This window comes from Telmatherina bonti, assembly GCF_933228915.1.
Source record: "Telmatherina bonti genome assembly, chromosome: 8".
In the NCBI taxonomy this organism is placed as follows: domain Eukaryota; kingdom Metazoa; phylum Chordata; class Actinopteri; order Atheriniformes; family Telmatherinidae; genus Telmatherina; species Telmatherina bonti.
This window is the reverse complement of record NC_136626.1, coordinates 15,733,591-15,754,825: the sequence shown is the minus strand read 5'-3', so window position 1 is coordinate 15,754,825 and position 21,235 is coordinate 15,733,591. Positions and strand designations below refer to the sequence as shown.

At 37.8% G+C, this 21,235-nt stretch overlaps 1 protein-coding gene across 1 annotated transcript in view; it reads left to right on the top strand.

The window, feature by feature from the left end:
- col24a1 (collagen type XXIV alpha 1 chain) overlaps positions 1-21,235 on the top strand; it is a 98,839-nt gene that overhangs the window by 66,694 nt on the left and 10,910 nt on the right. Inside the window, exons 27-45 of the mRNA XM_079244457.1 lie at positions 4,121-4,174; positions 4,785-4,838; positions 7,915-7,968; positions 8,075-8,119; positions 8,861-8,905; positions 11,396-11,449; positions 12,124-12,177; positions 12,329-12,382; positions 12,558-12,611; positions 13,273-13,326; positions 13,552-13,659; positions 15,320-15,373; positions 15,699-15,806; positions 16,742-16,795; positions 17,542-17,595; positions 17,735-17,791; positions 18,500-18,553; positions 19,909-19,962; positions 20,224-20,277. Coding sequence (XP_079100583.1) covers positions 4,121-4,174; positions 4,785-4,838; positions 7,915-7,968; positions 8,075-8,119; positions 8,861-8,905; positions 11,396-11,449; positions 12,124-12,177; positions 12,329-12,382; positions 12,558-12,611; positions 13,273-13,326; positions 13,552-13,659; positions 15,320-15,373; positions 15,699-15,806; positions 16,742-16,795; positions 17,542-17,595; positions 17,735-17,791; positions 18,500-18,553; positions 19,909-19,962; positions 20,224-20,277 — 1,119 coding nt within the window. The remainder of the gene's footprint in view (positions 1-4,120; positions 4,175-4,784; positions 4,839-7,914; positions 7,969-8,074; positions 8,120-8,860; positions 8,906-11,395; positions 11,450-12,123; positions 12,178-12,328; positions 12,383-12,557; positions 12,612-13,272; positions 13,327-13,551; positions 13,660-15,319; positions 15,374-15,698; positions 15,807-16,741; positions 16,796-17,541; positions 17,596-17,734; positions 17,792-18,499; positions 18,554-19,908; positions 19,963-20,223; positions 20,278-21,235) is intronic.

Genomic DNA, 21,235 nt, shown 5'->3' with positions numbered 1-21,235 from the left:
GGGTTGAAGGGTCCCCCTTTTGAGCCTCTGGAAGGAGCGGATTTGAAACACGTGTCTCTCAAGACAGTGTTGTTGCTGGCTTTGGCTTCAGCGAAACGGGTTAGCGACATCCATGCCCTTTCAGTGCATCCTTCGTGCGCTCAGTTTTTCCCGGGTGATGTGAGGGTAATTTTGAGACCCAACCCGGCTTTTGTGCCCAAGGTGGTGGGCTCCTGTTCCCCTATAGACTTGGTCGCCTTTGGTCTCTCCGTGGGAGAACAGAGGTCGTTATGTCCAGTTCAAGCAGTCCGCACTTACATGGATAAGACTAAGAGTTTCAGAAGGAGCGATCAATTGTTCGTGTCCTGGGTTACTCCTCATAAGGGAAAGCCCGTCACGAAACAGCGCCTGTCCCACTGGATGGTGGAGGCAATCGCTCTGGCCGATACGAGTCAGGGTTTGCAGCCTCCTGGGGGCCTGCGAGCACACTCGACTCGGGGCTTGGCCGCATCATGGGCCTTATTCAGGGGAGTTTCGGTTCAGGACATCTGTGCCGCAGCGAGTTGGTCCTCGCCTCTCACTTTTGTCCAGTTCTACATGTTGGATGTCTCCGCCCCGTGCTTAGCACGCGCGGTTTTGACGTCCTGAGGACTCTTTCCTGTAGGTTAGTGGACGCTGGATAAGCTTGTCTGGCAATACGGGAGCTACCACATCCCATAGTGAGACATCGAGCGAAATATTATGAAAGAGAGCTTTAGGTTATTTACATAACCCCGGTTCTCTGAGTAATATGAGTGAGATGTCTCACCAGACAACCCTTCTTGCTTGGGCAAGTGAGAAGAGGTGCTTATCTTGAATGAGGCGGTGCCGTCCGCATGAGCTATTTACGGTAGATGGCACAAGCTAATGCGGACGGACACGTTCACCAGCCAATCAGGATTGGCGTAATGAGATTAATGCTTCTGAGAGCTGCACAGAGGCGTGCATCCCATAGTGAGACATCTCACTATGAACCGGGGTTATGTAAATAACCTAAAGTTATTAACCATTTTGTAATGTAATGCAACCACCATAATGATGAATAGTAGATCATTACAAAAGCTTTGGACCATTTCATAACAGATTAGAGTTTACATAACTATATTTGGCATCTTTTTAAAGTTGGTTTGCAGAGATTATGCTTCTTCTTATTGTTTTATTTTGTTTGTTTGTTTGTTTGTCTAACATAATGAAGGCCAATTCATAATAGCCTACATAAGGAAACCAACAGATTGAGTTGGGGGGGGGGTAAAAGAAAGAGATAAAGAGAAAAAGAAAGAAGCTCAGTGTATCAGGAAATGTCCCTCAGCAGTCTAAACCTATAGCAGCATAACTAAGGGATGCTAACCATCCCTAGCAATAGGACTTATCAAAAAGATAAGTCTTCAGCCTAGTCTTAAAGGTGGGGAGGGTGTCTGCTTCCCTAACACTAACTGGGAGCTTATTCCATAAGAGAGGGGCCTGATAACCAAAGGCTCTGCCTCCTGCTCGGCTCTTTGAGACTCTAGGAACCACAAGTAAGCCTGCAGTCTGCGAACGAAGTACTCTGCTTGGTATATAAGGAACAATGAGGTCTTTGATATATAGTGGTGCCTGGCTGTGGAGGGCTTTATATGTAAGGAGAAGGATTTTAAATTCTATTCTAGATTCAACAGGCAGCCAATGAAGAGAGGCTAAAACTGGAGAAATATGATCTCTCATGCTGGTTCTGGTCAGGACTCTGGCTGCAGAATTCTGGATCAGCTGAAGGCTTTTCAGGGCATATTTAGGACAGCCCAGTAATAGAGAGTTACAGTAATCTAGTCTCGAAGTAACAAAAGCGTGAACCAGTTTTTCTGCATCACTCCGAGACAGAATGTCCCTAATTTTGGCTATATTACGTAAATGAAAGAAGGCTGTTTTAGTAACCTGCTTAATATGTGGACCAAAGGACAGGTCAGGGTCAAATATTACTCCAAGGTTTCTCACTGTAGCACTGGAAGCTAAAGTAATGCCATCCAGGTTCATTACAAAACCGGAAAATTTAGCTCTGAGTTTTTCAGATCCAACGAGAATTACTTAAATTAGAATTACTAAAATTTCTAGACATCCAAGTCTTTATGTTTATGAGACAATTTTGTAGCCTATTGGGCTGATTTGTTTCATCTGGTTTAAAGGATAAGTATAGTTGAGTATCATCTTCATAACAATGAAAGTTTATTCCATGCTGTCTAATAATTTTGCCTAAAGGGAGCATATATAGCGTGAAGAGTATTGGTCCAAGTACAGAACCTTGAGGAACTCCATGACTTACTGTAGTTTGGGAGGAGGACTTGTCATTTACATGAACGAACTGAAGTCTATCAGATAAATATGATTTAAACCAGCTTAACGCTGTACCTGTAATTCCAATCACCTGTTCTAGTCTTTGTAACAGAATGTTATGATCGACTGTATCAAATGCAGCACTAAGATCAAGCAAGATAAGTACGGACACAAGTCCTTTGTCTGAGGCCATAAGAAGGTCATTAGTAACTTTCATCAATGCTGTCTCAGTGCTATGATGAGCTCTAAATCCTGACTGAAACTCCTCGCATAAATTATTTCTGCTCAGGTGGGCATGTAGCTGAGCGGAAACTATTTTCTCCAGAATTTTGGACATAAACGGGAGGTTAGATATAGGTCTATAATTTGCTATCACCTCTGGATCCAGAGATTGCTTTTTAAGTAAAGGCTTGATTACAGCAGTTTTAAATGATTGTGGTACATATCCTGTCACTAAAGACATATTGATAAGACTTAGTAGTGATGTATTAATTAAAGGGAAAATGTCCTTAAAGAGGCTCGTTGGGAGAGGGTCTAAGATACAGGTGGATGGTTTAGATGAAGCTATTATTTTAGTTAATTCAGAGGGTTGGACAGGACAGAAACTATTTAGACACAAGTCAGATCCTGGTTCTAAGGATGCTTCGGAGACCACAACAGGCTCAACATTATAGGCAGAAGGAAGAGTATTGTGAATTTGATCTCTAATAGTGTCAATTTTATTCCTGAAAAAATACATGAAATCATCACAGCTAAGTGAGAAAGGAATACATGGCTCCACAGCGCTCCGGCTCCTAGTAAGCCTAGCTACAGTGCTGAAAAGAAACCGAGGGTTGTTTTTGTTTCCCTCTATCAATGATGAATAATAAGCTGTTCTTGCTGTACGTAAGGCTTTTTTGTATACGATTAAACTTTCTTTCCAGGTTAAGTGAGACTCCTCTAGTCCTGATGAACGCCATCTGTTTTCCAAACGCCTTGATGCCTGTTTTAGAGCTCGAAGCTGGGAATTAAACCAGGGAGCCTTCATAATCTTACCTAATTTCTTCTTCTTTAGGGGAGCAACATTATCTAAGGTTGTACGCATTGAAGCTGTTATAGTATCAGCATGTTGATCAATCTGAGCAGGAGTAAGGCTTAAAGGGGGACTCTCAGTCATGCTAACACATGGTAGATGTGAAAAAAATTGATTCAATTGATTGTTTAAATTTTGTAATATTATTGTCTGATAAACATCTACTATAGTAGAATTTATTTTTGGTCAGTGAGTAATCAAATAAAGTGAATTCAAAGGTTAATAAGAAGTGATCGGACAAGACAGGGTTTTGAGGAAATACTTTGAGCTTATCAGTCTCAATACCATATGTTAGAACAAGATCAAGAGTATGGCCATGAGAGTGAGTGGCTCCATTGACATTTTGTGAAAACCCAATTGAGTTTTTAAGTTGTTTTTTTTTTTTTTGCCATTTCGTCATAGTCTACTTTATTGTTCCAGTAGTATTCCATTATAGATTTAGTCTTCTGTGTGGAAGAACTGGAGCACATTAAACACAAAGAATAAAACACTCCCCTTCAGAACATATCAGACCGTTTCCAGTTGCAGATATAACTATATTTTACTCAATTATCTTTCATTTGTGTTGTACTTCTTCAAGTCTTCTGCAAGTCACTGAGTTCTAATGCAGAATATAGTTTGTACGTTTTGTGACACTAATGAGGTTTACTACGCAGGTACATACCATCGTTTTATGATCCTTTCTTTTTCTTTACCTGTCAATGCTTTATTCTTTTTTGGTACAAGGGCTATCCAGGGATACCAGGAAGTCCAGGAGACATCGGCATGCAAGGTGCACCTGTAAGTCACACACCTTCGTCACAAACAGCTGTAGCAAAATGTGATTTGGTGTACTGGGATGCACTGGGATGTATGTTTAAAAGTAATATCAAATCCTTTCTGGCAGACATTTTAGCTCATTTTTTTGTGTTTGTTTCTTTAACTTCTGCTTATTAGATTAGGTTGCACATACATAAGCACATTGCTGCTTTAATGCACTGATTCTCTTCCTCATATCTACTATCTATATTGGATATCATAAATACCCTAATCACAATATTAACTTGGATGATGAACTAAGCTGGGGGAGAAACATGATTAAAGGAGTTATGCGATGCACATGTTTTCTGTTTCCCCCAGTTTTTGTCCAGCCATGTAAAAACTGCACATCATAGGAGACTCATAGCTCAGTAGACGGAATAGTGATGATGTCGATGTGAAGGATGTAACTGGAGGAGGTTTTTCCATATTTAGTTTAACCTAATATAATCTTAAAGGGCCCAACTTTATCTCACTTCATCAAGTGAGATAAATTATAATGAAAACTTTTTTTTTTTCATATTTTTCAACTACTTTTGTTTGAATCATATCGGTGCGTTGTGTTTTATATCCATGTCTTTTTGTCCTACAGGGTCTGCAAGGACAAAGAGGGGGTCCAGGCATTGCCGGTCCAAAGGGAAGAAGAGTAAGAGCTGAGTTTAGCTTTTTAGACATGAGTTGTGTCAGTTCCTTGTATGCTTTGTGAGTCTACTTCAATTTAGCCCATTAAAACTTCATTCATTAGACCTGCAGTTCTGTTTTTCTCATCACACACGGATTCCCATAAACTAGAGGTTAAAGTAGTTAGAAACATGTGTTTCTTGTTCCACTTGGCCTGGATGTCTTCGTAGGTACAATTACAACTGTTTCACGAGGGCTATGAATCTCATGTTGAAAGAAATTATGGCAATGTCAGATTCAAAAGGTTGGCTAACACTAGTAGGACACCGTGTGGTTGAGAGGAGAAAGGCACAGATCCAAAAGGCAAAGAGGGGTTTTGTGTCTGACATGAGATTTGCTTTCATGGAGCTGCAGCAAAATTTGAACTCAGGTTTATCAATAGCGGTATCTAAAGGAACAAAATTGTAAAGTCTATCTTAATTTTTTTTTTTTTTTTTAATAAAATCTTATTCTCAACCCCAGATTAGACAAAATAGTCAGCTTCTTGTATAATAATGGATGTCTTTTTATGTTACGAATACCTTGAAGGTGTGCACTAAGCCAGTATTAATTCAGAACAGCAAAACTGAAAAAGTAAATAGTTTCAAGAAGCTTAAATTATGAGATATACGTAAAGGAAACATACCTTTATATTACTTTTAGTAAGTCCCCATATCATCATATTTCCCCACACACAGTGATATTTTGGCCGATGGAAATCAGATTATTCATTCATTCATTCATTCATTCATTTTCCGAACCGCTTATTCCAATTCATGGTCGTGGGGAAGCTGGCGCCTATCCCAGCTGGCTTTGGGCGACAGGCAGGGTACACCCTGGACAGCTCGCCAGTCCATCGCAGGGCCAGAAATCAGATTATGTTTTATAGAATTAATCAATCAAATCAAGGTTAAGATTTCCACAGTAACATGTTAGATAACAGTTTTTAGAGCTCATGGTTGCGTCATTCAAGAAAAGTATATTCTGTAGTTCCAAAACACATGGTTAAGTCAGTGCATAATTTCTGATGCATTATTGTAAATGACTATTGCAATCTATAAATGTTCAGAAATTTTTCCTTATAATAGCGATTTCTGTTTCCGTGTGTTCATTGAATGAAAAAGTAGGTTTTGTATTATATTAGAAGGGATGTTGTCTTTCTCAGTGTTCGGTTGCTCTGAGTACTGAGTCTTCAGAGCACTGATTCAGTCACTGAAAGATAGTTTTTCTCTGTTTTTGGTCCAGCTGTTGCCAATCGGCAGACTAACAGTGCCATTACTGAAGGTCCACCAAGCACTGCGGCATTACTGGCACACTTCATTACTCATGTGTAATTGCCTTCTTTTATCTTCTGTTTCCCTGTTTTTCCACTCGTCAGTAGTTCGCCCAAAGAGACATATGGCAGCAGTTAACATGCTACAACTTGTGTTTTTAACTTAATCCAGTCATGTCAGTTTGCTTTTACATTTACCATCCAGTTTGGGTACGATGTAATCATGCTCAAATCTTGGCTTCTTTTCGCCCACATTTTGCCTCCTTTGCTCAGTCATACACTCTGGTATGGCCTTGTGAAAATAAAACAAGCAACAATTTTAAACCAGAACTAATTGGAAGTAAACATACACGTATCATATAGTCGAAATGAAACGAAATGAAACATTTTGTTTAATTGAATTACCTGCACTGATTCCTTTACTTTTTCCGGTAATTGTTGAAGATTTTTTATTTCTTCTGCAGACAAACTGTGTTGATAACTTGACAACATACTTACCATTTGGTGATTTCATTTGTCAACACTGGAACACATTTTTAGTTAAAGGGTGTTTCTTAATTTTTTATGTATTTTCTGGTAAAGATCTGTCCACGATAGCGCTGGTTATAATCAGAGCTATGCGTTACAGCTGACACCTTGTACAGACTGAGGCAGTTTATAGAACCAATTCACATCAAATGGGACTCCAAGCATTTAACATTATCGTCAAATTTCTGAATAAAGGCAAACACTGTGTATTAGCTGTTTCCATAGTTACAATGTGCAATACTAGAAGTTAGAGATCTTTAAAAAAAAAAAAACTTATCTGCACACAGCCTGAGCAACCTTTTGTTCAGCACCAGCTATTGTTGTCTCATGAAGGCTGAACTACAAGTAATAATGACATTGATACAGTTCAAATTGATTGTGTCTGTCAGGTCCTCATACCACAACTGCTGGAAGTAGATCAGGGTCTTTCCTGGGTCTGGTTCTGCCATGGAAGAAGGCTTTCCTTTCCTTTCTTCTAGCCTACTGCTCCATGCATGGTCATGATGGGGGATTAAATGAATCTGTAAATGCAAAACAAATTTAAATGACATCATATGGATTTAATTATTTTGAAATTATTGAATTTGATTGATTAGATCATTGATTAGATCAACTAGTGTAAATTGAAGAGTGTTCATTTATACATTTCTCTGTAAAGTCCGCTAAACAAAACATTTGCTGTAAATTGAGGAAAATTAAAAACTGAAATAAAAACAGATGCCTAAGTGATCTTTGAATCAAGATTTGAGATAAACAGATATACCACAGGAAGGAACAAATAAAAACAAAGAGATAAGCCTCTTCTGAAAGCTGAAATGGAGAGATTAGTTGAGTAGTGTGGTGGCCAGACTCACAGCTGAGACTGAAGCAGATTAGGATCAATTAAGCGAGCAAAGGCCGAGATAAAAGAGATAAAACAAAACATGGAAACCGCAGACAGGCGGACAATGAGCTGAAAGCATAAACAGAGACAGAATGTGAAAGGTTTCTGAATAAATTCGCAGATCTTTATCTGTCACCTTGCACACATAGTGGTGCTACAATGCTGTTAAACCCTTGAAATGTTTGTTTGCATGGTAGGCTGCAGCTTTAGCGTGGAAGCCCAAAGAATACACACTAATGTCTTTGTTGAAGGTGCTATTTCAGTTGTGTGTATGCTGTCAAATAGTCATGTCAGCACATGTTTGTTGCTTTGATTTTAAATGAGCTATTTCTTTATGTAGTCATTCACAGAAAGTTATCTGATGTTGCTGTTGTACAGGGGCCCCGGGGTCCAGATGGTGCACTGGGAGAACCCGGTCCGGAAGGCATCAAGGTAAATCATTTCATTCCATTTACTATGTATATAAAAATAGTATACATGTAAAGACTAAAAGCAGTATATAGTCTTAAAATTCTGATCTACATATATCTTTTTACAGGGTGAAAAGGGTGATGTTGGACCAAAAGGAGAACCAGGATTCATAGTGAGTAGTTTATAATTAACCTTCTCTTATTCCCACGGAGAAGTAAAACACTCTTGTGCTGAATTCATGATGTCTTAGTTCTGTGACAGATTTTTATGAAGGCCCATAAGGAAATGAGAAGACATGTTTACAGTGTTCATTTATGCAAAGCCAGCAAAAGTCAAAATTATCACACTGGAATCATCCACCTGCATCTTGTGCATACTTCTTGAAAATGAACATTTATTTCTTCTTAAATTCATCTCCATAAAAGTATTTTATATAACACTTTGGTCCCCTGTATGCATGTGCAGACTTTAATCAGTGTTTATTAGCAAAAAGGGGGCTTCTTCTTGCATCTGTCATGGTTTATACCCAAATGCCATTCTCTTATGGCCGGCTGCCTGCTTTACAGACACCTGAGCTAAATACTTTACATGAAGGAGTATCAGAATTAAACTAAAATTAGTTATAAATCATATAGAAGAGGAAAAACACTTGTAACATGGTTGTAATGTCTTGACCAATAAAACTGGAATATCTTAAAACACACAGTAGCGCTCAATATCAGCAGACCCATTTTGACTCATGTTTCAAATGCATGGTTATGAATATAATTGTGAAATGTTAAAAAAAAAAAGGGGGGTTAAATGCCTTGTGTAAATGCCTTGTTTTTTCTCATATTAATTATATAATAACTAATGATATAATATGATTTAAACTTCATTTTAATCTTTTAAATACTGATGTCTCTTTTTGAAGGGCAAAGCTGGGAGTCCAGGGGAGAGAGGCCCTCCTGGAAAGCCTGTAAGTCACGCTCAACCTGTAGTTAATTTTTTAGCTGAACATCTCTTTCAGAGCTTTAATTATCATCTTCAGCTTACCAAGATGCATTACTTACTGGGCACAGCGGAAAAACAAACTCGTAAAAATGTTCCACATCCTTTTTCCACCTGTGATACAGTGTGTAATCATTTAAATTGTTCACAGTAATAAAGTCACCCAAGGGGAAAACTCAGTGAATCTTCTGAACGCATTGTCACACGTGTGTGTATTACTTCCTTCAGTGTGGGTGTGAGGTTTTTGCTCTGCAGATAGTTTACATTATCATATTCCGGCTTGTATGGGTACAAGTATAATAATGTAATTACAACTGGACTGCATTTCTTACTTCAATTCATAATGGGTTTAATATAAAATATCATGATTGTAATTATGTAGATGGTTCAAATAAATTAACGGAGAGTTTAAAATTTAAAACTTATGTTTTGTTTTTTTTCCCCCAACAATTAGTAATGCCTTTAAAGACTTTGTAGAAGAACACAGCTAATGCTGGGTGCAGTAAAATGTCTCGTTGTGACAGACTTTTGGCAGCATTAAGGAACAATTTTCCAGTAAAATATTTGTTTTTTGTTCTTTACAGTTATAAACATGTGGATCATAGTTTCACTTCAGTGTGTCTTTGAAATCAGAAAGGATGAATTTAGCAATTCTCCACATTTGGTAGAACCATGATAAAAAAAAGATCAAACATATTTAAAAGCAGATCCATGTTGGATATCTAAGTGACAATAAATACAGGATATCTAAAGTGCATTTCTTTCTTTAATAGCTGGATTTACTATCACATGCATACTTTGGCAGCATTGGCTGTTCCTCTAGTCCAATAATAAATTAGCTGCTTTCTAATTTGGCTAAACATTTTACACTTTGGATTTCTAAAATTTACTCTTGGAACATGCAAGCTTATGCACTCACACTGTTAGCTACATGTGCACACATGCAATGCATTCATTTTGTCATGCTCTTTTTTTTTTTTTTTAAATCTTCTGTGTGTTTAACTAAAATCTTATGCATTAAATCTTGTTGATGAGAACAGCTTTGATGATCAAATGTTTCCATTTAGAGGAGTTGTTGATCTGCTTTCACTAACTAATGTTAAATAATCAATATTTCTTCTTCTATTCTTTCTCACAACTTTACAAATTCACTGTTTTAAATCGTCCAAATCTTAGAACCTGATTTGTTTTTGCTGAATTTTTAGTTGTTTATGGCAAAGCTTACTTTGTGTGCATATAGTTATAGCACCACCTTGTGTCTGAATATGTCCATTAAAATGGTTCACGTTCAAATCTTCAAAATAAATACTGTCCAAAGTGGGGCTGATGAAAATGATGGATTAAGCATTATGCTTCATAAAAACAGTTTATTCATTAAAAAAAAAAAAAATACAATAATAAACTACAGAACTGTAAAAAGCATCAAACACAGAAAAGGGAGGGAAAACAAACAAAGAAAACATTCACAACATCAAACCAAATCAATGATTCGCGAGGTAAGATAAAAGACAATACACAAGGTTTATCTGAAAGATGCGAACTAATCACAATGTGGATTACAATTAGTACTCATTAGTACTTTTTTTTTTTTTTAAGAGAAGAAAAGATCTGTTCAGCTCAAAACCAATATTGTCTACACCTTTAATGTGTGATCTTAGGTTAAGAGTAAGATTATTTTTTTTAAAGAAAAAAATAAACTTAGATTGACTTTTAGCAGGATAATTTCATGAGAAGACAATGAAGAACAGAAGGAAGGGTGCATGATACAAAGCATTTCAAGTCATCTCAGACTCAACAGAGGTAGATTTTTGGTGTGATTTGGGCATGTAAGGCTGATAACAGACCTAGATCACTAGTCTACTGAGGACATGGATATTATTTATTACGTCTGTATATGTGTGTGTGTATATATGTATGTGTATATGCATGTGTTTTTTCTGTTTTGTTTTGGGGTTTTTTTCACTGATATGGACCGATGTGTCTGGAATAAAGATTAATAAAACATTGAGAGGGGTTTTAAGGGTAATTCTCACCACTGAGAATCAAATGCTACAACACATGGCGGATGGATGGTGATGTAAAACGCTAAAATCTGTGTTTTAATCACATTTTGATTGTTTGTTATCCATGAGGTTGTACTAACTAACCACATACTTAGACACAACTGCATACATACACACACAAATGTACTCTCAGTTTCACAGTCTTGTCTAAACTTGACCGTAGAGTGTTTGAGCAAAAACAAATAGATATTTCAGGACATTGAGTGTTTGTACAGCATCAAATGTGTTGCTTGTCTGTGTCATCCAGCATTAAAATGTTAAATTTGTTGGAAGTGTAATTACATGGGAAATGATGATAATGATCTCAGTCAGGTTTTTTCTTGCTTGTTCCTGAAGATATGTAGAAGAATAAAGCATCATTGTTTAACTTTTAAAACAATCGCGTGTGTCTCCAGGGTAAACCAGGGTTTCCAGGGAGCACGGGGGAGAGGGGGCCCCATGGTGAAGCAGTGAGTATGCTTTTCTTGTAATGTGATTGTTTCAGGAAACATACCACACACTGTCAATGCTCTGCTTGTCTGGAATCTGTCATCATTTTGGTGGAAATGGACAGAATGATCATTGATCACAAGGCAGACGCTATAACGATTAGAAACGTTTAATAAACACTGAAGAATCTGTGATTGTGATTCCTACCAGAAATCAAACTGTTTATGAGGAAAATAAATGGTTAATATAATAATAATTATCATTTTGTGCTTTCTCACCTAATGTACGTCGCATTGGAGTTCCCTAACTCCTGCATTCCTTGTTGGATTAGTCTTCAAGTTATTGATTTTCCTGGAAATCCACCAACGCTTCAGGGGCATAAAGAATGTCAGACAATCAGATAAAGATATTTATGAGGATGAGAGTCTTCAATAAACCCAGAGGCACCGTTTATGTTATGGGTCTCATCTTGTGTTTGGATTGTCTTCAGTTTCTTACTCTATAAGCAGTCTTAGCTCTCAGTTTTCTTTTTCTGTGCAATTAAAATGTGATCACATGTGTTAGTTTTATCTTTTAGCTCATTTCTGTCCTGGTGATTTATTCCTTAAATCTAACAATGAGATCAGTGTGTCACTGCTTTAGTCTGCTCTAAGCACTGGGTGAGATTTATTGTTCATTTGTTTGTTTGTTTTAGGGACCCAGAGGACCTCCTGGAGAGGCTGGACCTGATGGAGAACAAGGGCCTGAAGTACTTTACATTAAATATCAGGATTATTTATCAGCCTATATCAGGATTATTTATCAGCCTATTATTAAGTGATTCGGGGCTTTGAATTGCATGTAAAAAAAAAAAACTAAAACATTCTTACTTCCTTCTTTTTCTCATGTCCTTTTTATAGGGTGTTCCAGGTGTTGAGGGAGAACTTGGTCCTGTTGGAGAGCCAGGGTTAAAGGTCAGTAGAATATCGCTTTAGTTCTTGAAGTCTTTTTCCTCTCCTCTGTTACCATCGCTTTCTGGTAAAGTGAGAATCCATGTTTGAAGATGACATTGCTGAAGCTGTTGCAGAAAAAGCATGTGTTGAACCTCCAGAGACCATGTTGTGAGTGTTGTCTTTTGTCCACCTTCAGGGAGATGTTGGGCCCTCAGGAGATGAAGGGGAACAGGGGCAGGAGGGAATCAGAGTGAGTACCAATTATCCACCACTTCCTTCTTTCATTTGGTTTGTTTGAACATCTCTAAGCTGCATTTTTTCACTGTAAATTTATTGTTGACAGCGACGTCAGTTGTCACTGCAACGAAAAAAGCGAAGCTATGAAACTGCTGTTTTTCTGATAGCAAGATGATCACAGCCTCCAGGTTTTACAAGGGAAGCCACTGTGGAAGAATATTAGATCTGCATTCTTCATAAAGGCCAACAGAGGGCACGTAATTGGTTGAAAAATAAAGCAAGATGCCAGAAAATCATGTGAAAAGATAATTATTTACCCCAGCAAATAAATTCCTAAAAGTTTATGCTCTCAGTCCTTCAGCACAGCATGATCAGCATTTTCTAAATGAGAGTCCTGTTAAAGAGTTAAATAAGCAGATACCCCATTGCCACCAGCCAAATTGTAAAATCCAAGATAGCATCACATTTCTGCACCCTTCTTTTATAAATAGTCATTTATCTGCTTATTTTCTGCTTGGTTTGAGTTACTCTCTTTTTAACCTCAACAGCATCCCTCTTTCTGACGGATACAGAGTAACTGTCTTTATAAAAAAGCTGTTGAGTTCGTCTTTAATTATCCTAGGGTGTGAGATTTGGAAAAAGAAGGTTTTGTTGTAAATAATATTTGTTTTTAGGGTCCTGCTGGCCCACCTGGTGAAGATGGCCCTCAAGGGAAAGATGGAGCCAAGGTAAACAACAAAACAACCTGATTTTATTGAACTTAGCTTTCCTCTTTTTAACAAGGCTGACCCAGAGAATAAAGGTTAACCTTAGTGTTACAGAGTCAATTGAATCAGTTCCGTGCTGGGTATCGTCAGATATTAATTCTAATAAAAGAAATAAAAATGAAAGTCTTTTACTGAGGTTAAATGGTGGATAATATTTTTCACTCCTCATCTCTTTCACACCGTCAGGGTGAGCCTGGTGATTCTGGGCCAGCTGGGGAGCCAGGGGACAAAGGGACAGAAGGAGACCCTGGACCCCAAGGTCCATCTGGATTACCTGGGAAGCAGGGCTTTCGTGTATGTTTAAGTTTTGGCACTTTAATCTCTGGGATCTAAATCTTTTGACACCTACTCCAGTTTTTTTCCTTGTGTTAAACACACGTGATTTGGAACACACATGCCAGACATGCTGCTGGTCTTCAATTCAATTCAATTCAATTCAACTTTATTTGTATAGCGTCAAATCATGGCAATGCCATCTCAAGACGCTTTACAGACAGAGGGGAAAACATAATGAAGGCCAATTCATAACAGCCTATATAAGGAAACCAACAGATTGAGTTGAGTCCAACTCAATCTCCCATCCTGAGCAAGCACACTGGCAACAGTGGGAAGGAAAAAACTCCCTTTTAACAGGAAGGAAACCTCCGGCAGAACCCGGCTCAGGACAGGCAGCCATCTGCCTCTGCTGTGTGGGGGGAAGAGGACAGAAAGACAACAGACAACAGGAACTGCTACTCCCGGCCAGGGAGACCTGCTGAGACAGGAGACATACATGTTAATGATGCAACACTGTTATGGGGGGGGGGGGGGGTAAAAGAAAGAGATAAAGAGAAAAAGGAAGAAGCTCAGTGTATCAGGAAATGTCCCTCAGCAGTCTAAACCTATAGCAGCATAACTAAGGGATGCTAACCATCCCTAGCTATAGGACTTATCAAAAAGATAAGTCTTCAGCCTAGTCTTAAAGGTGGGGAGGGTGTCTGCTTCCCTAACACTAACTGGGAGCTTATTCCATAAGAGAGGGGCCTGATAACCAAAGGCTCTGCCTCCTGCTCGGCTCTTTGAGACTCTAGGAACCACAAGTAAGCCTGCAGTCTGCGAACGAAGTACTCTGCCTGGTATATAAGGAACTATGAGGTCTTTGATATATAGTGGTGCCTGGTTGTGGAGGGCTTTATATGTAAGGAGAAGGATTTTAAATTCTATTCTAGATTCAACAGGCAGCCAATGAAGAGAGGCTAAAACTGGAGAAATATGATCTCTCATGCTGGTTCTGGTCAGGACTCTGGCTGCAGAATTCTGGATCAGCTGAAGGCTTTTCAGGGCATATTTAGGACAGCCCAGTAATAGAGAGTTACAGTAATCTAGTCTCGAAGTAACAAAAGCGTGAACCAGTTTTTCTGCATCACTCCGAGACAGAATGTCCCTAATTTTGGCTATATTACGTAAATGAAAGAAGGCTGTTTTAGTAACCTGTTTAATATGTGGACCAAAGGACAGGTCAGGGTCAAATATTACTCCAAGGTTTCTCACTGTAGCACTGGAAGCTAAAGTAATGCCATCCAGGTTCATTACAAAAATCCTTCCACAAAAGTCTTCCACTGGCTTTTTACTCCATGTGGCATACTGATGGCTGTCAAAAACTGTTGGACAGCTGTCAAAGTTTCTCCAAAGACTTGCTTGTTTTGAAAAACAAAATATAGAATTTGCTTTTTACAATACATACACTGACCTCATACCACACACTCTCTTCAATAAACTTACAAATTTATTTGAAAAGTCAATTTATTACCTTTAAATACTCTTAAGATCCTAAAAAAATCACTCTGTAGTATCAGGATTTGATGGAGTATTAACCAAATCCATTAAGTTGTTGGAGTTTAGAGATACATATCTCTACAACTCTAAATAAAAAAATGTGTAGTATATATATCATTAAATTAGTCTCTTTTTACAGGGACCAGAAGGAAAACTAGGTCCTCCAGGCAACAGAGGACGTCACGGAAAGAAAGTAAGAAGTGAACGATCATCGATTGCACTTTATACTGCATGTCTGTTTTCTTCACAAAGAACAGTGAAATAGAATGCAAACCCGGACAAAAAGACTGCAGAATAAGTTCTTCACCAGCACGGTGGAAATCCTGCAGTCACAGAAAGACAGCAGAGTCCTGGACAGAGCAACTACAGTCTGCACAACTGTTGTGTCATAACTTGATTCAGTTAAATCTTTCTCTATTAACATGATCTTAAAAGCTTTAAATTTGTTTTCAAGAAGTTTGAGCTCATAATAACTTCTTGTCAGTCGTGCCTTTAAATGAGATTTTAAATCTTCTCAGGGAGAGAAAGGCCCACCAGGCATTGCAGGGGAGATTGGCCCTCGAGGAGACATTGGCCTGCCGGGCAAGCCGGGACTGAAAGGTGCCAGAGGAACTCGAGGCACACCTGTTAGTTCCCATTTCTTTCTCTTTCCTTTTACCTATGGGTGATGAGGGCTCTTCAGACGTATGTTTGATGTTTGATATTAACAAAGTCCCAAACTACAGCCAAAAAGTCAAATGTATTTTTCTGAAGCGTTATTGAGTATATTTATCAAATCAGTTTGGTTTTCTGTCATTTTTTTTAATGCTATTTGATTTAAATTTACATAAAAATGAAAAATGCATATGACTAGCTCGAAAAACGTTTATTACAATGCTTTAGTATTCCACCTGGCAGTTAAATATGAAATCTAACAAAATCACATATGAACGAATGTAAGCAAGAAATTACTTCAGTCTTATGACTGGGAACAAGCATCGTTGGACTTTATTAGCACATAATGTGGTGTTTGTTGAGCTGAATCACTAAAAGTGTTCAAGCAGAGTTAAGACTTAAGCTCTTTCAGTCATGTGTACATGGAGAATTTTTGCATACATGGGGTACTGGAATATTAAATGTTGAATGATGCACTTGTGTATAATTACATCTTAACCATTTTAACCCATGACAAAAAAAACATATAAACAGAAAAATCAATTTCTGAATGTGTGGTTATGTCTACACAAAGATTCTTTTGTTTTTTTAATCAGTCCTTTATTATATGTGTGTGTGTGTGTGAGTGAAGCAGTTTCAACATACACACAAAAACAATGTTATTCAATGTCAAATTTCAATATTCATCTGATGAGAAGAAGAAACAACTCCTCAGAGCAGTGTTCTGTGTGGTAATAACCATGGAAAATGGATTAACATCGGCTTTACTTGTCATGTGTTATGTGTTTGGTTGAGAAGATGGTTTTATTTACTTGGATCATAATGGAGACAATAGAAAATAATCCAAACAAAAACATTATTTCTGATTCATCACTTTGGTTTGTCTTTTCTTTTTTTTGGCTTCCAGGGTCAGCCAGGAGTCATGGGGATAGAAGGGCAACCCGGACTGCCAGGATACCCGGTGAGTTTGTCATACTTAGTTTGGTGAGAATAATTAGGAACCTTTATGCTTGCATCCATATTGTATACATACAAAGCAAACAACTGATTTGCTCCCACATTCATTATAGCTGTGATGTTAGTCTGGCTCTGAACATCTCACTTTGTTGTTGAGCACATTGACATACTTCTAATTTTTTTTACACTTAAAACTTTTGTACATCTAATGGTATAGTTTTGAAACATTTCATTACTTCTTCACCGCTTTATTTAGCTCAGCGGGATGTGTTGCTTTGCTGTTTCAATTTTTTTTTCTCTTGTCTGAGTGTCGTTTAGATTTTCTTCATGACAAAGCAAAAGACAAAATTCCATTTTAGAGATTGAAATGAACAATAAACTAGATTGGAGTCGGATTCTTAGTCAGTGTAATAACTTTGTGATTAGAAACCTGAGTTTACTTGGAATGAGCAGAACGTGTGCTGGGAACGTTGGGAATATTTTTGCACTGTGATGGTGAAACATTTATTAATATCTATATATGAAATAAGATTAAAATCAATACAAACTACATGTTTGTGTTGCTTTATGCGCTTTCCACTTACTCATGCTTGACTCAGATCATTTTTAAATTGGTGCCTCAGCTAAAATCTTCAAGTAAAGTGTGTGTATATTGACTTTAGATCTTGTTGATATGTTGACAGACTGACAATCAAACTGTGATACTGGTGGTATCTTATTGTATGTTTATCACCTTTCTTCTTCTTTTAGGGACACCCTGGCAAGCCTGGACCCATTGGACCCCCAGGGCCCAAAGGTGAAAAGGTAGGATTATACCTAAACAAATGTTGTAAAATGTACATGCTAGCCTTACTTTGATTAAGTTATGACTTAATAAAGAAGGAAGAAATGTCTAATGCACATCCATGCATTTGTGATTGTGTGCATTTTTTCCACATTCCAGGGTTATCCAGGCGAGGACAATAAGACCCCAGGACTTCCAGGGCCCTTAGGTGAACCAGTAGGTCTTGCTTCCTTTAACCTCAGCTTTCTAATTCAACCACCCAGATTGACAATACTGAATTTGTTTTTTTTTTTTTTTTTTTTGTTGTTTTCTTTTTGTGTGTGAAATGTGTCATACTGATGGACTTAATTATCAATGAATGTTTATTACTGTAAACTCAGTTTAAAGTTAAGGGGAAAAAAGGGGGTTTTAAATGTCAGAAATAGGTTTAAATTTAGTTGTTTGTTTGTGTACTAAGCCCACATGTTTTAATGTTGTGCATTTTTACTTAAAATACCTTAACATTCCTGTTTAATGAGGTCATTATTCCCCTGATTTGTCTTAAACATGTCTATTTTGCACAGTACACAAAAAAGCAAAAAAAAACCAAAAAACTAATTATCCTCAATATTAAAGGATTATTAAGGAGCAGGAAAGAGTCTTTGAAGTGCAAACTTGAGTTGCCATGACTTTGATGCTCAGACACATTTCCCAGCGTTAGGCACACAAAGTCAAGATCAACTGCTTCAGTATCTTTTGCCACCTTACGTAAGAGTGGAATTTGCACGAGTATGAGCAGTACGGTGACATCCTCTGAACAAGTTCTGGTGCGAAAGCTTTGTTCAGCTGCTATGTAGCCATATTCTTCAGCTGCAGCTGTGCTGCTTTGAAGACATGTATACAGTGTGTGTGTGTGTTCATGTCTGTGCATTTATGCCTACACAGGGGCCTCCAGGAGAACAAGGAGAACGTGGAGAGCCAGGAGATGAAGGATATCAGGTAGACAAAATCGTTAAATCAATATAAAGACATTGTATAATTTCAATTTGGGTGTTTGTCTGCTGAATTATCTTTTGTTACTTTTTTATGTCTGTGCATATTGGATAGGAACTTTATATTAACGTCCTCTTCATGGCTTTAAGTCCATTTAAATCTAAATACAAGCAATTTGTACTGTGTTTCAACTCTATTTCACAATGAGATGAAAGGGATGGGATGGGAGACATAAATAATAAAAATATTTTTTTCATTCATCTTTTAGAACGCCACTTTAAATTAGACATAGTATACAGTTAATATGATTAATATTGCTCATGACTGATTTTATTGTTTTTGTGTATAGATAGATAGATAGATAGAGAGATAGGACTTTATTCATCCCTAAAAGGGAAATTCAAATTGTCTGGCGACTCAATAAAACACTAAAACACTCACTCTTCCACCTCTCAGTGCGTATTAAACATAAATAAATAATTGCTCAGACAGACATAGGTTAAAAACTCATTAAAAACACAATACAAACAGCATAAGCCACTCTCCCTTGTAGATGCATGTACATGTGGGGGTACAATTCAGGAGGTTTTATTATATAGTCTGATGGCCGTGGGAATGAAAGATCTCCTGAAACGCTCTGTTCTGCAGCGTGGCAAGAGAAATCGACTGCTGCGGTTGCTCCTTTGCTCCCTCAGGAATCCATGGAGAGGGTGTTTGCTGTTATTCAATATTGTTCAGCATGAGTCTCTCCACTACTGTTCCCAGAGAGTCCAGTCTCCTACCCAGCACTGAGCCCCCCTTTTTGACTAGTCTCTCCAGCCTCTTGCAGTTTCTGTCAGTAAGGCTGTGCCCCCAGCACACTGCAGCATAAAAGAGAGAACTGGCCACCACTGATTGATAGAACATGACCAACATGTCCACACGCACATGAAAGGACCTCAGCGAGCGCAGGAAGAACAGGCGACTCTGTCCCTTCCTATAGAGGGCATCAGTATTGCAGCACCAGTCTAGCCGTTCATCAATGTGAACGCCCAGATATTTGAAACTGCGCACCACCTCAATGTCCTCCACCTGTAAGGAGACTGGATGATGGGGAAGCTTCCCCTTTCTGAAATCCAGGATCACCTCCTTTGTCTTTGCTGTATTCAAGTGCAAGCAGCATGAAAAGTAAACTATGGCATATTCTTTTGATCAGATTAGGCCGGTATCTGAGTCATAAACTGTATGAAATGATCTTTTACTGCTGCACCTGGGATGGCTGTTGTCGTGAATACCTTGTTAAAAAAAAGACAATCATAAATTATAACTATTATTAATAAGAACTGTTCTGATTTCAGTCATATCTTAAACATTTGTTTCAGGGCCATGTTGGTACTACTGGATCTCGTGGGCCACTTGGACCCCAGGGGCCACCGGTAAGTCAGCAGAGTAAAGAGCGCACAGTATGTAATAACTGTTATGTCTGTTCATTTTTACATTTACTACTAAGTCAGCATTACTTTAAAATATTTTGTACCCATATTAAAACATCCTAACTATGAACAGTCACATAAAATAATATATTTAATCCTGAATGAATCTGAAAAACTTAGTTTACACCAAACAGCATATGCAAATTACATATCAGTTACATTGTTTTGTAAAATCAGCATTTTTTTCCTGTGTCCATTATTCAGGGGTCACCTGGCCGCCCTGGAGAACCAGGCCAAAAAGGAGAAAATGGAGCTCCAGTGAGTTGTCACACATAACTAAAATCTTTGGTTTAACTGTGGTTTAACTGGTTTAATTTTAATCACCGGTCAAATGTTTGGACACATTTTCCCATTAGATTCAATGAGAAATTCAATGGGTGTCCAAACTTTTGAATGGTTAGTAGATAAGTAAAAAAAAAAAAAGTAAATGTTTATTAAAATAGAACCTTTTAAGAAAAAAAAAAAACCCAAAATGCTTCCCAATGAAACACAAAACAACACAGAAAACATGGAAAACAAAAGCAACTTGAAAAAGATGTGTTCTTACCTGTTCCCTCTAAAGAGTTTGCAAAGTCTGCAGATCTTGGGCTGTAAGGAGGGTTTTATAGGGAAGAAAACCCTTTTGAAAAGGCTATGTCACGTTTGGTTTTCAGCCATGCATGATTCACAACCAGCAGACCCTAATAAAGCAGTCAAAATCAAATCAAATTAAACTTTATTTCTATAGCACTTTTTGTGCTTAAAAACAATACAATGTGCTTTACATAATAAAACAATATACATAAAAATAGATAAAAACACACATACACCCATAGTCCCCTTTCACCCACCCACAACAACCCTCACCCATGCCCTATTAGCCCCTATAACAGTTAAAAGAAGATGAGTCCAAGAACCTGCTGATGAGAACACAGGTCTGTAGAAAGTTGCTGATATAGTCCTATGCTTGGTCTTGTACAGGATAACAATATATAATATATTATTTCATACATCCATATGTTAAGAACCAGAATTTTAAAATGCATTCTGTAATGAATATGGAGCCATTGCAGCTGGATTAATATTGGAAGGACCTGAAAAAATTTGGAGAATTTTGTTTTTGACCTTGCAGCAGTGTTCTGGACAACCTGGACTTCTAGAGATTTCATTCTCATGGTGAAAATGGAACTACAAAAATCAAGTCTTGATGAGAAGATGGCTATATATGTAATTACAT